This window comes from Dermochelys coriacea, chromosome 4 (genome assembly GCF_009764565.3).
Source record: "Dermochelys coriacea isolate rDerCor1 chromosome 4, rDerCor1.pri.v4, whole genome shotgun sequence".
NCBI lineage: Eukaryota > Metazoa > Chordata > Testudines > Dermochelyidae > Dermochelys > Dermochelys coriacea.
Genome location: NC_050071.1, coordinates 132,418,238 through 132,435,834, shown reverse-complemented (window position 1 = coordinate 132,435,834; position 17,597 = coordinate 132,418,238). Strand labels below are relative to the sequence as shown.

At 48.9% G+C, this 17,597-nt stretch overlaps 1 protein-coding gene across 1 annotated transcript; it reads left to right on the top strand.

Annotated features, from left to right (window-relative positions):
- Positions 1 to 7,965: 7,965 nt before the first annotated feature.
- FOXI3 (forkhead box I3) lies at positions 7,966 to 13,548 on the top strand. The gene is made up of 2 exons (XM_038400545.2): positions 7,966 to 8,675; positions 11,300 to 13,548. Exons 1-2 carry the CDS (start codon positions 8,087 to 8,089, stop codon positions 11,866 to 11,868), a joined length of 1,158 nt encoding a protein of 385 aa, XP_038256473.1. The 5' UTR covers positions 7,966 to 8,086; the 3' UTR covers positions 11,869 to 13,548.
- Positions 13,549 to 17,597: the final 4,049 nt, after the last annotated feature.

Below are 17,597 nucleotides of genomic sequence, written 5' to 3'. Positions count from 1 at the left end.
CACGCATTCAGCAGGTTGACTTTATTATTGTTACCAAACAAAATGAAGTGGGATTATGTTTATGGGCTCAGCGGTGGGGATTCTTTATATGAATCTGCTTAAACCAGAAGCGACAGTTTTTTGAGAGCTGGAGGAAGGAATCTGAGTGCTTCTGGAAACTCGTTTCCAAACATTTGGAGTGTGTGCTTAATCCATCCTCAAACAGCTGACTTCCTTCTGTTTCCTTACAGCAGAATCTCTCCCCCACCACCCCCTTGCTAACTCCCCTGACACTCCAGGCTTCTCTTCCAGCTTGCTAAAATCTATTCCAAACTGTAAAGCCATTCAGATCTATCCTGAAAAACCCATTTCTTCTGTGACATTTGCAACTGCGTACCCACGTCAGCTTCTGCTGCCATCACCTTGTTTATATTTAGTCACACTTTATGTACAGGGCACATTTATTGTTGTTTATAAAGGATTGATTAGTGGTTAACGATTTATTAAAACATATATTAATAGCTGGTTGTTAGGCTCCAGTTCAGGAAGGTATTTAAGCATGTGCCCAACTTGCAGCATGGGAGCAGTCCCATTGACTTAAAAAGAAAGTCAGAGAGAGAAGGCGTGAGCTGTAGCTCACGAAAGCTTATGCTCAAATAAATTTGTTAGTCTCTAAGGTGCCACAAGTACTCCTTTTCTTTTTGTTCTCTCTGTGTGTGTTTTGGGGGACACTGAAGAAGTTTATACAAGCCTGCGATGTATTATTAGTATTATTTGTATTGCAGAAAGCATCTAGGATCCCCAGTCATGGAAGAGCACTCCTTCGTGCTAAGTGCTATACAAACACAGAACAAAATGATGGTCCCTGCCCGGAAGACCTTGCAATCTAAGTACTGTAACATATGAGCGGGAGGCAAAGTTAGGTGATCACACAGGACTAGGACTAGTAGATACTGGGAGGAAGGGAAAGGCTCAATTTCTCCTTAGGTAAAGGGTAAAAACGTTTTCAACAGACACACACGTACACGGTGCCTTCCCACATTCATGCCAATAAACCTTTGAGACCACACTATCAGATATTCTGTCTGTTACCTATATACAGAACATACCAAAGGGGGTGTGAAAAACAACTCCCTAGAGCAGATGAATGGGAACTTGGGCCTTGATCCAGAACAGCACATAAGCACATATTTAACTTAAAGCATGGGAGTAGTCCCATACTTATGTGTTTAAAGTTTAACTTGGGACCCAAATGTATGGCCCTATTATCCCCGCCTGCTGATTTTCCTGCAGCAAGAGGGGAGTAGAAAACAAAACTGTGCTAGGTTATTCTTGCATGGTGGGATCTGTTCCCAATTGTCCTGTCCAGGGAGCAGCAGAAGAGTGAGAGCTGCATGCAAAAGATTCCCCCCCCACCCCGATATGTGAATCATGAGGGGACCCCATCAGGCTGTTGTTGGCTTGCCTCTGTAGCCCCTGGTAAAGAAAGGAGGCTTATATCCACCAACCACAGCCAAAAGGAACCAAAATGTGACTGTGAAGTAATAAAGTGACATGCACAGTCATGGGTGATGGGATTTGCTTACTGCCAGTTTTTGTCACTGTAGAGCCAGATCCAATTCCCACTGAAGTCAATGGTGTCTGACTCAGACCCCAAGGCTCTGAACATGCAGTGTGATCCATGAAGCCAATAAGCCTCCCTGTGCAGTAGTCCACCCCAGTGCACCACATACAGGACTGAGAGGTCAGATCTCAATCCTGCAAACACTTACTCACATGCTTAACTTTAGTTGTGTAAGGTATGTCTACACTGCAATTAAAAACCCTTGACTGGCGCATGCCAGCTGACTCAGCTCAAGCTAAGGGGCTGTTTAATTGCGCTTTAGATGTTCAGGCTTGGGCTGTAGCCCAGGTTCCAGGACCTTGCAAGGTGGGAGGGTCCCAGAGCTCGGGGTTGAGCCTGAGCCAAACGTCTACATTGTAATCAAACAGCCCCTTCGCCTGAGCCCGAGTCAGCTGGCACAAGCCAACCACGGGTTTGTAACTGCAGTGTAGACATACCCCCAGTGACCTCAATGCACTATTCACATATGTAAAATTTAGCATGCATCCAAATGTCTGGAGGGACAGGTCCTTAGATCATAAGCCCTTTGAAGCTGAGACATTGTCTTCCTACTAGTCAATACAGCACCTAGCAAGCAGTGTAATATGAACTACAAACAAGAATAAAAAAAAATACAGTGCCAAAAAATGAATGATACCATCAATACAATACAATAATAATACCTAGCTCTTATATAGCACTTTTCATCTGTAGATCTCAAAGCACTTTACAAAGGTCAATAGCATTATCCCCATTTTACAGAGGTGGAAACTGAGGCACCAAACAGTGAAGTGACTTGTGCAAAGTCACCCAGCTGGCCAACAGCAGAGCCGAAGGTGAAACCCAGGTCTCCTGAGTCTCAGTCCAGTGCTCTAACCACTATTTATCATGGCCTCCATAACACAATTACTAATATTTAATGAGACTCCTCATGGGGTAAATGTCATAAAAATGCTTTGGTGCAACACAGTGGTTTGTGGGTACTTTTAAAACCTTAACTCTGTATCTCCTTGCTTTTGTTAATTTTATTCAGACTTGTTTGGGCATGTTTTCGTGGGCTATAACCCATTTCATCAAACCTTTCATTCAGACTGTTATGTTGAAGATGTTTTTATTTTTGTATTTCAATATCTCTCTTACCTCATTCCTTCATATATTTCTATGGTATGAACTTCTCTCAGGCCAGTCTTAAAAACAGAAAGAATAAGGATGCTAACAAATGGGGATGAAAATTCTGGATCCTTTAATTTTTTATTCTAGATAAGGATTTGTTTTGGCAAAAATTAAAAGCAGTAATATCTTTATCATGTGGTGACAATCTACCTATATAATATACTAATTTAGTACATTCTATCTTAAAGCTATAACAATAAGAGATAAAATAAAAGTATTTTCAAGTCCACACCCTATAAAGGTTTCAATCACCTCCACTATCTGTATGGAAAATAGGTGTTTAATTTAGGTGACATAAAAGCAATTTCATATATCATAAAGTTTTTTATTTGTTTTCCATTTCATATTGTTTAGTTAAACAAGAATGATTTTAAAAACTCATATTCTTTGCTAGATCTAAATAGGCACTAATTTTTAGCCCAGGTCCTTTGATCCAGAAATTAACTAAGGAAAACTTAAAGAGAAATGGGCCATCTTGATCATCACTACAAAAGTTTTTTTCCTCCTGATGATAATAGCTCATCTTAACTAATTAGCCTTTTACAGTTTGTATGGCAACTTCCAACTTCTCTGTATGTATATATATATATATATATATATCTTCTTACTATATGTTCCATTCTATGCATCCGATGAAGTGGGCTGTAGCCCATGAAAGTTTATGCTCTAATAAATGTGTTAGTCTCAAGTACTCCTGTTCTTTTTACATTCCTTTCAGGAGAATATCCTTTCTCAGTCCTACCTTGCAATAGCCGGGATATTCCTGCAGATGGCTCTGCAATTTCCCAAATAAAACAAGACCCCGAAGCAGAATTTGTAAAGCGATGTAATGATTTTCTTCCTAGCGGGATGATCACAGACTTTTTGAACTAAGGGATGAACACAGATTCGCTGTAATTTTTCAGAATACATATATCAACTGAGATCTTCAAACACAGAAGTAACTTGCTTTTAACATCCAGCCTCTTCTTGTTCATCAGAAGTCCCTATTATGCCATGACTGAGCAAGAAACTTGTCTGACTTTTTTTTTAAATAATTTGCCTCCCTTCTACTTAAACTTTAATTTGTCAGTTTCTAGCAAAATAGTTGTGGGACTGTTATAAATAAGGAACGTTTAAGAAGAGTAAAAGTCAGACTCAGACAATGCAAAACATTAAGCAAGTCATCGCATTTCGGTTGATGCTTGGACTAAAAAAATAAATATTAGTAGCAAATTCTTTTCTACAAGGGAAAATGCACAACACAAGGCACAATAAGAAAAGGAAACACAGGGCTCCTATTTCACGACGCGGGGGGAATATTCTGTTCAAAAAGGGTTGTTTATGGTTTTCAATAAATCGATAACTCTGTTGGAGTTATGTAGCTCACGAAAGCTTATGCTCAAATAAATTTGTTAGTCTCTAAGATGTCACAAGTCCTCCTGTTCTTTTTGCGAATACAGACTAACACGGCTGCTACTCTGAAACCTGTTGGAGTTGTTACATTCCCTGTTCGAGACACTGTGAATAACAATTTGGGGGTTTGCGCCAGCACCGTCAAGCGTGTCTGACACTTTGCCTTAATGTTTATAGAAATACTTTATCGATAGCAAATGTAGTAAAGGAATTTTATGAAAGATTTATTTGGGGATTTTTTCCCCCTCCTAGATGTCAATTTTGTCTCTAACGCTGCAGCCCTAATAGCTGTGCAGCGCGCGCGCGCTTTCCATTGATGTCAATGTGTTTGCACATTTTCTCAACAGCAAACGTGATTAAATAATAATAATTAGGCTTTAGAAAACGATTTACATCTTCAAAGCGATTAACAAAGATGATCTACATTCGTCTAACACACCTGCTATCGATTGTTTTCGTTTTTATCGTCGTAAGAAAATGAAAGCATTTTATCATAAAGAGTAGGACTTCTCTGTGTTCATTTCCCTGCTACTTTCCTGTTTACAAACCTGTATACCCAGGAGTGTCCACACATCCAGATTTCAGAGTAGCAGCCGTGTTAGTCTGTTTTCGCAAAAAGAAAAGGAGAACTTGTGGCACCTTAGAGACTAACAAATTTATTTGAGCATAAGCTTTCCTGAGCTACAGCTCAGTGCATCCGATGAAGTGAGCTGTAGCTCACGAAAGCTTATGCTCAAATAAATGTGTTAGTCTCTAAGGTGCCACAAGTCCTACTTTTCTTTTTTCACACATCCAGAGAAGCTTTGATTTTAATCGAAGATCGCTTAGAAAACAAAACGTTGCAAAGACAAATATTTGGCCTCCATATTAGCCAAAATTAAACTTGTATTTGGCAATCACTGGTGTGTGTCTAAGGAAAATTTGCAAGGTGTTTCCTCTTGAAATCACAGGTTTCAGAGTAGCAGCCGTGTTAGTCTGTATTCGCAAAAAGAAAAGGAGTACTTGTGGCACCTTAGAGACTAACAAATTTATTAGAGCATAAGCTTTCGTGAGCTACAGCTCACTTCATCATCCGAAATTTCATGAAATTACATTTCGTGTAGCTCACGAAAGCTTATGCTCTAATAAATTTGTTAGTCTCTAAGGTGCCACAAGTACTCCTTTTCTTTTTCCTCTTGAAATGTTTCAGTGTAGCAGCCCTGTTAGCCTATATCCGCAAAAAGAAAAGGAGGACTTGTGGCCCCTTAGAGACTAATAAATTTAGTCTCTAAGGGGCCACAAGTCCTCCTGTTCTTTTTCCTCTTGAAATGTATATGAAAGCAGAGCATTTTCGTTTCTTTCATTTCAGGTAATTTCTTACCCAAAGTTATTTAAGTGTGATCTACCCCTGTATATTGCGAGGGCCGTAAAAGACACTTTAAATGTATGCACAAACTATGCAAGTTAGCCACATGCTGCTTTCAAATTCCAGTCCGTAGGATTCCCCGGATTTTAATAGGGTTGCACATAATTTAGCGCAGAATTTGGAACCCCGATTATTCCACGTTATTATTCGTTTAAACCATTTTTAAATGAGGTCCATTATTTGATGTTAACAAATCTGCTTTGATTATGTACGAAGCTTAGGGGTCTTCTCTGAACAACTTTTAAAGTATTTTTTATTATTTTATGGGGGGGGGTTGTTTTTTTTTAGAAACGATGCATAGATACCAGTGAATAAATATGCACGCGGTATGTACGAGTGAGGAGACAAGAGGGCATTTTCTTGCATGGAAAGGGAGTTAAAATATAACAAATTTGATCTTCACGTGGGGATTTTTTACAATTATTATAATTATGATTTTTTAAAGATCTGAGCGCCCGTCTCACAGTTGAAGATACAGTTGGTGTGACCTAGGAAATTCCCTAAACCGGGGTGGCTTTCAAATAAACGCCACATTCATTTTAAAGTTTTTAAAGTTAGTTTAAAGTAGGGTTTGTTTGTTTTTTTTGGCGGATGCAAGTATCTGAAACGATCCTTTCCTTTGCGATTCCCAAAGAGAGGGAGGAAAACAAAACCCCAACCTGTTTCAAAATGAATAAAAAAGTAGGATCTTTTTTCAAGTATCCTCAACTTTGCACACACACTAAAATAAAATAAAATAAAAATGAAGGGATTTCTCCCGCGTGCACCTAACTAGAACCGGGTTAAAAATCGATTTCGAAGACGTTTTTTCGTTCGCACGCACGGGAGCAGCTCCCGACTCCCTTCACACGGGAGCGGTGGAAGTCTGAAGCCCACAATCACGGGCCTGATCCAAACCCGGGGAAGCCAACGGGGAAACTCGTGTCGACTCGTACCGGGGGCTTTGGCTCGGGCTCTCAATGCTGTGCCTGGCGGAGGCGCAGTGGGTTGCCGTGGAAGCAAAGCCCAAGTCCATTGCATGGAGCGGGGACGGGGCGGGGGCGGGGATGTGGCCGGCGATAGACTCAACACCACTTCAGTCCCGGCTCGCTCGCATCATCCCAGCCCGGCGGGCGGAGCGATGGTCCCCAGAGTTCAGGGGGCCGGTCGGGAGAACCCCAGACGAGCGGCTCTTCCTCCTCCAGCCTCCCCCCGCCCCCAAACTCCCGCCTTGCCTGCAAGTGGCGGACAGCTCGGAGCGGGGGGGCGGAGGGGGGCAGGAGCCAGACAGACAGACAGACAGACAGACATCGCCTCCCGGTGGGGAGGGGGGCAGGAGCCAGACAGACAGACAGACAGACATCGCCTCCCGGTGGGGAGGGGGGCAGGAGCCAGACAGACAGACAGACAGACATCGCCTCCCGGTGGGGAGGGGGGCAGGAGCCAGACAGACAGACAGACAGACATCGCCTCCCGGTGGGGAGGGGGGCAGGAGCCAGACAGACAGACAGACAGACAGACAGACATCGCCTCCCGGTGGGGAGGGGGGCAGGAGCCAGACAGACAGACAGACAGACAGACATCGCCTCCCGGTGGGGAGGGGGGCAGGAGACAGACAGACAGACAGACATCGCCTCCCGGTGGGGAGGGGGGCAGGAGCCAGACAGACAGACAGACATCGTCTCCCGGTGGGGAGGGGGGCAGGAGCCAGACAGACAGACAGACAGACAGACAGACATCGCCTCCCGGTGGGGAGGGGGGCAGGAGCCAGACAGACAGACAGACAGACAGACATCGCCTCCCGGTGGGGAGGGGGGCAGGAGACAGACAGACAGACAGACATCGCCTCCCGGTGGGGAGGGGGGCAGGAGCCAGACAGACAGACAGACAGACATCGCCTCCCGGTGGGGAGGGGGGCAGGAGACAGACAGACAGACAGACATCGCCTCCCGGTGGGGAGGGGGGCAGGAGCCAGACAGACAGACAGACAGACATCGCCTCCCGGTGGGGAGGGGGGCAGGAGCCAGACAGACAGACAGACAGACATCGCCTTCCCGGTTGGGAGGGGGGCAGGAGGACAGACAGCACAGCAGACATCGGGCCATCCCGGTGGGCGAAGGGTGGCAGGAGACAGACAGACAGGACAGACAGTCGCCTCCCGGGGGGAGGGCGGGGCGCATGACGCCAGGACAGACAGACAGAACATCGTTCGTCCCGGTGGGGAGGGGGGCAGGAGCCAGACAGACAGACAGACATCGTCTCCCGGTGGGGAGGGGGGCAGGAGCCAGCCAGCCAGCCAGACATCGCCTCCCGGTGGGGAGGAGCTGCCTTCTTTTCTTTCTTTCTTTCTTTCTTTGGGGGGCACCTACCCAGCCCCGCGTGGCCCGCCCCCGGAAGGGACCCTCCCACTGGCTGCGGCGAGGAACGCGGCCCCTGCCCGCCCAGCCCTGGCCCCGGGCGGGGAGGCTGGGCAGAGATTAAGGCGCTATAAGGAGCTTGTCGGCACCGGGGGAGGGGGCAGCGCAGCCGGCCGCCCCGCATGGCCCGGGACCATGAGCGCCGGTGACTTGCAGCCCAGCTCCCCCGCCAGCCCGCAGCCCCGCCGGGCCCGGGAGGCGCCCGACATGGCCCTTTACTGCGGCGAGCCCTTCAGCGTGTACCCGCCGCCCGGCGCCGCCTCGGGGCAGCGGCCGGCCGCCTACGCCCTGGGCGACTACGGGGCGCCGGCCAACGCCGGCTACCTGTGGGGCGTGAGCGGCCCGGCCCCGTACCTGCAGGGCGCCCCCGGGCCGGCCGCCCCCTTCCTGCCGCCCGCCTCCTTCGGCTGCTCGCGGGGCGGCCAGCTGGGGGGCGCCCCCGGCTCGCCCTCGCCCGCGGCGGCCGAGCTGAGCTGGCTGAGCCTGGCCGGGCCGGAGGAGCTGCTGCGCCTGGTGCGGCCGCCCTACTCCTACTCGGCGCTGATCGCCATGGCCATCCAGAGCGCGCCCGGCCGCCGGCTCACGCTGAGCCACATCTACCAGTACGTGGCCGAGAACTTCCCCTTCTACAAGCGCAGCCAGGCCGGCTGGCAGAACAGCATCCGCCACAACCTCAGCCTCAACGACTGCTTCCGCAAGGTGCCCCGCGACGAGGACGACCCGGGTGAGCGCCGGGCCCTGGGAGGTGGAGCGGGCCGCGGGGCGGGGTTCCCAGGCACCGGGGGTTCCCCTGGGGGTGGGGGCGAGTGGGACCGGGGAGGGGGGGGGGCCGGTGGCTGGGATCACTGGGGTCCCAGGGGGCTGGAGAGGAGTGGGGCTGGGGTGGTGCCCGGGAGCAGAGGGGTAGGGGTGCCCAGGAGGCTGGGGAGGGGAGTGGGATGGGGGGGTGCCCGGGAGGCAGGGGGGTGTTGGATGGAGGGGTGCCCATAAGCCCGGTGGCAGAGAGGGGTGTTGGATGGAGGGGTGCCCAGGAGGCAGGGGGGTGTTGGATGGAGGGCTGCCCACAAGCCCGGTGGCAGAGGGGGGTGTTGGATGGAGGGGTGCCCGGGAGGCAGGGGGTGTTGGATGGAGGGGTGCCCAGTAGCCCGGTGACAGAGGGGGGTGTTGGATGGAGGGGTGCCCATAAGCCCGGTGGCAGAGGGGGGTGTTGGATGGAGGGGTGCCCAGGAGGCAGGGGGGTGTTGGATGGAGGGCTGCCCACAAGCCCGGTGGCAGAGGGGGGTGTTGGATGGAGGGGTGCCCGGGAGGCAGGGGGTGTTGGATGGAGGGGTGCCCAGTAGCCCGGTGACAGAGGGGGGTGTTGGATGGAGGGGTGCCCATAAGCCCGGTGGCAGAGGGGGGTGTTGGATGGAGGGGTGCCCAGGAGGCAGGGGGGTGTTGGATGGAGGGCTGCCCACAAGCCCGGTGGCAGAGGGGGGTGTTGGATGGAGGGGTGCCCGGGAGGCAGGGGGTGTTGGATGGAGGGGTGCCCAGTAGCCCGGTGGCAGAGGGGGGTGTTGGATGGAGGGGTGCCCAGGAGGCAGGGGGGTGTTGGATGGAGGGCTGCCCACAAGCCCGGTGGCAGAGGGATAGGGGATACCCAGGACGCTGGGGGCCAGGAGGTTAAACGGACCGAGGGGCTGGGGTGGGGAGAGGAACCCCGGGGGACCGAGGGGCGCTCCATACAGGACAGGACTCGCCGCTGCCGTGCAAGCAGCTCTGCGCTCACGCCCAGCCCGGCCAGCCCCGCGCGGAGAGGGGACCCGACCAAGAAGCAGCACCGGCCCCTTGCACGGCTCTGTACCGGGCCCCGCCACCGGAGCGCGGGGACACCGGAGGGGTAGGGCAGGGAGCCGGTGGGACGCGGACGCCAGGAGCCCCTGCGCTGGAAGACCCGCTAGCGGCCCCCGGCCGGCTCGGAGCTGGGGACTTCGGGAGCGGTGCGAGCCCCGCGCCGATCCCAGGGGAGCTCGGCCAGGGACACGGGACCCCGGGATGTAGATCCTGGGCGGGGAAGCCGCGCGGGGCAAGGGGCGCCTGCACCCATGGTACGGGCAGGGACCGGCAGGTGGGGGGCTGCAGAGAGGGGGTGCGATGGACAGTGTAACCCGGGGTGTCGGACGGCCCCCACCGCGGCTGCTCCGCCCAGCTGGGACACTCTACTGTCACCTGGGCCGGAGGGGCACCGAGGGGCAGATCCTGTAATGGGGGCCGGGGTGGGGGGTGGGATATTGGCCCAAAAAGGGAGCAGCTGGATCCAGGGCCCCAGGTTCACTTTCTAGCAGGGCAGGGCCCTTCAGGGCATGGATGCCCATGATGAGGTGCCTGCCCTCTAGGGCAAGGGGTGGGGCCCTTAGCGCCGAGTCTATGTGTCCCAGCCCCAGGGTGTACCTCCAATCTGCTCTCTGGGTGTGGGGGCGTATTTTGGAGATGCAAAGTCCCGCCTACCCTGAAGGATGGTGTGGCTCAGACATGTGCATTGGGTGCAGAGGCCCTTGTGTGTGGTGGGGGAGGGGGGTGCATTAGTGATGTAGCCAGGTGGAGTGGGGGGTGCATGTCCTGCTCAGGGAAAGGGTTTAATGCCAGTGCAGATTCTGCACAAGGGCCCCCTTGGTGCAAAGGGATTCAGGACCTTCCCTGCACAGAAATCTGTGGCATGGTGTGTGCATGACTGTGCCCAGGCGGCAAGGGGGCCGCCGTGGGTGTGCTGTATTTATGTATATTCACACCAATCCCCCTGGCACATGTGCAGCTCTGAAAATCCCTGGGATTAGGGTGCCAACGCGTAAGTGTGGGTTACGCGTCCCTCTCTGCCTGATCCACAGAGGAGATGGGGCTGTTACAGCCCCAGCTAGTTTCAGATGGAGCAGTTTGTGCTTTTAGTGCTTGAGGTCCCCTGTTCAATCCCTGGTGCGTTGGCTAAGATGGTGGCCATCACGCACACTTAAATGACAAGGGTGTAGCATGGGGAAGCGTTAGAAGTTCTGTCTGCGGGGCCTTTTTATTCCATTTGGGGAGGGGCTGTAGGCTCCAAGGGGCGGTTCTGATCCTGCTAAGTGGCTGCAAGATTGATTCCGGGTGCGTGGTCTGTCGGGCAGATTCTGAATTCCTGTACCCAAGTCAGTTAAATTGTACCAGTGCGAGAGGAGAATCAGCTCTGGTTAGCAAGTCTGGGGTGGGTGTTTGGTGGATGCAGATTGTGCAAATGTGGGGGGAGACGGGGTAGAAGGAAGGTGCAGATCCTGCTCAGAGGGTGCAGGGCATCTGCTGGAGGAGTTCCCTGTCTGACTCTTTCTCTGTCTCCTTCAGGGAAGGGGAACTACTGGACCTTAGACCCAAACTGTGAGAAGATGTTTGACAATGGGAATTTCCGGCGCAAGCGCAAGCGGCGGTCTGAGCCTAACACCCCCACTGTGGTGTCTTCCGGTGGGGGGCTGAAGGCTGAGGAGGGGCGTCCCATCCCGGCTACTGCAGGCAAGCCCTGTGGAAACAGCCCCACCCCCGAGCTGGAACTATCACCTGCCAGGGACCATCCGAAAAGCTCCTCTTCTCCAGGCATCATCTCAGCCACCCCTGGCTGCCTGAACACCTTCTTCAGTGGCATGAGCTCACTGAGCAGTGGAGGGAGCCGCCTGGCACACCATCGGAACTTCCCTGCTGGGCAGATGAGCGGTGGCACGTTCACTGCCTCCTCCAGCAGCTCCTCCCAGGACGTGCTCCCACCAGACCAGCTGCAGCGAGTTCCGGGGCCCACTGCTGCCTATTACAGCCCCTTCCACCCCAGCAGCAACAGTAGCAGCCAGGGCGCCCAGTACAACCACTACTACAACTTCACAGTCAACAGTCTCATCTACGCCCGGGATGGCACTGAGGTGTAGGGCATGGAATGCAACTCAAGGGAACAAGAAAAGCGGGTTCATTCAGCAAGAAGGAAGACCACATGCTTTTGCAAACTGTATTTGAAGCAGGACACTTGCAGTATGTTTTATGTTTTCCCAGGAAGAAAAACTTACAATCTATTAAATATATAGGTACACACACAATGTGGAGTATTTCCCCTACTCATCCCTGCAAAATCACTGATCCACACAGGATGCCTGTTTGCCACTAAATGCTGCAAATGTGAACCGGAACTGGATGAGTGACTTCAGAGGTTTTTTATCTTGAATGTAGACTTAAAAAAAAAAACTGCAAAGAGAAATCAGCAAGGACCAAATATAGACATATAGCAGGGGAGTACTGACTATTGGTCATTTATTTGTGAACCTCTGTTTACAGGTGTTTTGGTCTTGGAAGAGAAAAAAAATGAAGAGATTTCTAATGAAGTGCCTTGTAAAAATCCCTATGTCAGTGATTGCCTGCTTAGGTAATTGTTTTAGGCCTCGATCCTGCCGTGTACGATGCCCGGGCAGATTCTGTGCCCACACAGAACCCCTTTAGATACAGAGCAGCTTCATGCAGGTTCATCAGTCTGCCTGTGCTTTGTATATTGAAGAATCAGGGCTTTATTTTGTAAAAATAATCATTTTACTTAAGCTTAGTACCAAAGACACACAATCTAGCCATCCAGCTTTTAGCAAGAGAATAAACACAGTGAATATTTTTATACATATTTGTATGTAATGTACTACTCTGTAAATACATTTCTGTGGGATTTTATATTTGTAAATTATGCTCTGGAGTTGTACTTATTTATATAATGTGTTTGAAATTTGGGGAAGTTTATTTTGCCCATTCTTTCCCTCACCCCCATTCCCCTCCTCTTTTTTTTTTTTTTTTTTTAATTGTAGTGTATGAATGAACCTTCAAACTGAACAACATTTTGGGGAATAAAATATTTACAGTTAGATTTTTGCTTGTTTGTTCATCAACAGATTTTATTTTATTTTACTTTTTTAAATGGTTAGGGACACTGGTTGGGACAAAAAATACAGGGACTCATTAACACTTTCCTCTGTGCCAAGAAAACAATGTTGCTTTCAACCCAAAGGAGAAGTGTGCGGTTTGATTTACAACCTCCTGATGGGTAATTGTGAAAGGTGGACTGAAGCTTTTGCTGGTTTTAGACAGTAAATTGCTCATTTTCAGCTTAGGGTGGTTAATATATAGTAATTGCTTGCAAAGTTAATTGGAGCAGGGCTGACCCATGTTGAGCTGATGTTTACAATGCAAATCCAAATTCAGACCCTGGAGTAACTGGAGTCAAAGGAGTTACACCCATTTAAGGTTCTTCAGCAGAGTAATCCAGTGGAGATCAGTGGGCCAAAATGTGCTCTTATACATTGGTTTATATCTGGAGAAACCCCATTAACTTCAGTGAAGTTTCTTCTGATTTACAGTTGTGAAAGAATCAGTCCCATAGTACATAATATCCGTGATATAAAAAATCCTCACATTTCTGAGGTTTACATCAGTTGTTGGCAGAGATTTGATGTAATCAGCCAACTGGTATAAATGCTTTTTAAAGGCATGTAATATATACAGTAAAAACAAAAGAAAGCACAAAACTGAAATGGTAATACAATTGCAGTACTGTATTTAACAATGAATTGAATGCATCTAACTTATTAGAATGCCACACAAGCAGGTAACATTTGTCTCTCTAAAACTCAAAACAATATTTCATCCAGTGAATCCAGCACCTATAGGGACAACCTTGCGCTGTGATAACTATGCCCTGTACCGATGCAAGACTGATCTAGAGCCTGATCCTACTCCCCTCACTTAGAGCCTGACCCAAAATGCATTTAAGCTATGGAAAAACTGTTGACTTCAATAGGCATTGGATCAGGCTCGTAGGCATAGCTCAGGAATACTGTGTCTGCACAAGACTTTTTCCTCTAAAGTCTCTCCCCCCTGCTAACATTGGTTCACCTCCATTTGTGGAAGCTGGGGGTGGAGAACTGGTGTAGATGGCTCCATGTGGCTGTCAACATTTTAACCCTCATGCTCAGAGCAGATCCACACAAGATGGTGCTTAAAATGCAATGAGTCCCCTGAAGGTGCAGGCTCAGGAGGCCTGGCTTGGTCCTAGTTTGTGAAACGCTTAACACCCTCATCTGTCATTGAGGGCTCAGTGGCTTCCAAGGGACAGAATCTGTGGGAGACAGAATTTGGGGTCTGCTGTCAGCAGGGCATAGAAGGGGGTGCTGGCTTTGGTGTTTCCCTGCTTAATGCTTCTTCCTCACCAAGAAAGAGACATCAGGATTCACCCTCAACAATCTCAGCTACCCAATAGAGGCATATGAGTTTCATAAGCGCTATCTTGAAATTAATTCCTTTCAACATTTGTTTCTAAATATCCCAAGTGAATGTGGAGCCTGTATTTTTAAAAAATGCATAAAGAGAAGAAAAACTTGATCAAATGATCAAAAAGTGCAAGCGCATTTCTTTGGCAAACATATGGACCTTCAGAAAGGCCCACCCATCATTTGCTACATGCAGCATAGTTGTAGCTGTGTTGATCCCAGGAAATTAGGGAGCCAAGGTGGGTGAGGTAATATCTTTTATTGGACCAACTTCTGTTGGTAGAGAGACAAGCTTTGGGGCCATATAGCTTCTAAGGACTGGGAAAGGTACTCCCAGCATTACAGCTAAAATGCAAGGTTGCTCTGTGTAGCTGGAAAGCTTGTCTCTCTCATCAACAGAAATTGATCCAATAAAAGATATTACCTCACCCACCTTGTCTCCCTAACAGGCTGGTGCTCACAGTTCTGATTAATTCTTATCAGATATCCCCCAGAGAAGAGGCCGTGGGCCTGATTTACCAGAGGGAATGAATCAGACACTTTGTACAAGAATAAGCTGATCCCGTAGGCTTGATTCTGATTTCACACCAGTTTAACTCCACTGACTTCAGTTGAGTTATTTGAAATTTGCACTGCTGTCACTTGGAGCGTAATCAGGCATTTTTGTGTAGGGAATCTTTGTTTTCATTTGGTTGAGGGCCACAATGAAAGAAAGATTCCTCTGTGTTTGGAAAAATCGCCTTTTCTTGAGTAGTTTGAGAATCTCAGAAGGAGCAAGCTTCCAGAACTCACTAATTCTTTATTTTATTATTATTGGGGGATGGGTGAGGGGAATGAAGGAAAGTCACCAAATTACTGTATTAGTGGTTGCATCATCAGGACCAGGGACATCACTGAAATTCCTTTGTTTAATCAACTTGTGGAGTTAAATTTAAATAAGGCTCATTCATGTGAGTCAGGGCTGTAGGACTGGGTCCACAATGTAGAGCTTTATTAAGATCCTGATCCTGCAGTCTTTACTCAGTGAAACTCCCAGTGGCACCTTTGAAACATGAATGCACCCTGTTAGTACGGGCCTGACCTTGCAATGTGCCAAAGGCCCCAGTGAAGTCAGCGAGGGATGACTGCGACCCAAACCTTGCTGGATCAGGGCATATAGTTACATTGCTCATCTCTGCAACCCTTACAAGTCAATGGAACAATTCTCATGAGCAAGGGTTTCAGGACTGGGCTGTTAATAGGCTCAAATATTCTAACCACATTTACAATTTTTCTCCTCTTGGTGTTAAGGTTAAATCCTGCTCCCCTCCTGCAGAGTGGATGGAAGCCCTTGGCTGAAGTAGGTAAGCACAGACTTTGCCCCCAGCCTGAGTATGTGAATATAAATGCTTGGGTGTTCATGATAAAACAACCTGCCAAAGGGGCCCCTTGATACTAGCATTCCAACTAATAGACACCTCGTCTGTGCTGAGGGGAGTTGAGTGAATGAGTCTTAATGGCAGCCTTGAGCTTTTCCTTTTGTTATTAAAAATGACTCCTCATTTAAAACCATTTAGCAACACCCAAGTCATGGGAGAATGAGGGCGGCAGGATTGGGCTTAATGAAAGACACTCAAAAAAACAACAGTGCTATTGTCATGGGCTGTCTTCATTTAAAATGAGCTCCCCAGGAGCAAGGGGGAAAAGGACAATAGGGACAAAAGACAATGAGTCCCACCCCTGAATCCCTCTGATGCTCCTGCAGCCCCAAGAAGCCAGCAAGGCCTGTCTTTTTGGTCTGTGTTTGTACAGTACCTAGCGCAGTGGGGTTCTGATCCGTGACTGGGGCTTTGGCACTATGATAATACAAATAATAAATAATAATACTCACCCAATGTGACCAGCAGCTCAGCACAACAGTAGTCCTGTTCCCAGTCTGTGTATGTCTACACTGGAGTTTAGATGAGTATTCTGAGGCCAGATCCTGAGCCTATTGAAGTCAACGGGAAAGGCCCAAACTGACTTCTGTTGGGGCAGAATCAAGCCCCTGGACTCCACTCCTCTCCACTAAAGCGAGGCAAAGCCCCTGAAGTCGGTTGTTACTGCACTGAGCTAGCTAGTGATTTATTTTTATTTCTGAACTTTCTGGAAGTTGGGGTGAAGTGGAAGCCACAAAAACTCTTGCATTTGCAGACTCAGTTAAATAGTACATCTGATATTTGTGCTACTAATTGATTGTTTCTTTTATGAAGCCTCCATCATGGACCAAAGCTGCATTTTGCCTGGCACTATATGCATATATAATAAATAAATATACTTCCTGCCCTAAGGAGCTTACAGTCTAAACACATGGCGAGAGGCAATGTTGGGTGCTGTAGTGTAGATGGCCATAAAAATGCTGGCAGCCCCCATCTGCAGGTCCGTTCTAAGCCTCCCAGTGTTGCTAGCATGGATGAAGGGAAACCAACATTAGCAAATCTTTAGAAAATGCCCCTAGTGGGGATAAGGCCTAAACATCTATCATATATGTTATCTCACACTGTCTTAAATCGGGGGGATTTATTATGCGCCAGTGGATGAGAAGCTGGATATGAGTCAACAGTGTGCCCTTGTTGCCAAGAAAGCTAACAGCATTTTGGGCTGTATAAGTAGAAGCATTGCCAGCAGATCGAGGGACATGATCATTCTCCTCTATTCGGCATTGGTGAGGTCTCATCTGGAGTACTGTGTCCAGTTTTGGGCCCCACACTACAAGAAGGATGTGGAAAAATTTGAAAGAGCGCAGTGGAGGGCACCAAAAATGATTATGGGGCTGGAGCACATGACTTATGAGGAGAGGCTGAGGGATTGTTTAGTTGGCAGAAGAGAAGAATGAGGGGGGATTTGATAGCTGCTTTCAGCTACCTGAAAGGGGGTTCCAAAGAGAATGGATCTAGACTGTTCTCAGTGGTAGCAGATGTCAGAACAAGGAGTAATGGTCTCAAGTTGCAGTGGGGGAGGTTTAGGCTGGATATTAGGAAAAACTTTTTCACTAGGAGGGTGGTGAAGCACTGAAATGGGTTACAGAGGGAGGCGGTGGAATCTCCTTCCTTCGAGGTTTTTAAGGCCTGGCTTGACAAAACCCTGGCTGGGATGATTTAGTTGGGGATTGGTCCTGCTTTGAGCAGGGGGTTGGACTAGATGACCTCCTGAGGTCCCTTCCAACCCTGATATTCTATGATTCTAGGGGCTGGATCCTGCTTGATTTATTCATGTGATTAATCAGGCCCCATTGGGCCTGATTCTGATGTCACAGTAGTTTAAAAGTGGTGTAATTCCATTCAGTGGATTTATACCAATCTGCAAGATCAGATTCAGGTCCATTCACTACAACTGGTTTC

Coding starts and splice junctions, on each gene's coding strand:
- FOXI3 (XM_038400545.2), top strand. CDS start 8,087: ATGAGCGCCGGTGACTTGCAGCCCAGCTCCCCCGCCAGCCCGCAGCCC. Junction 8,676..11,299: donor CCGCGACGAGGACGACCCGG/GTGAGCGCCGGG, acceptor TGTCTCCTTCAG/GGAAGGGGAACTACTGGACC.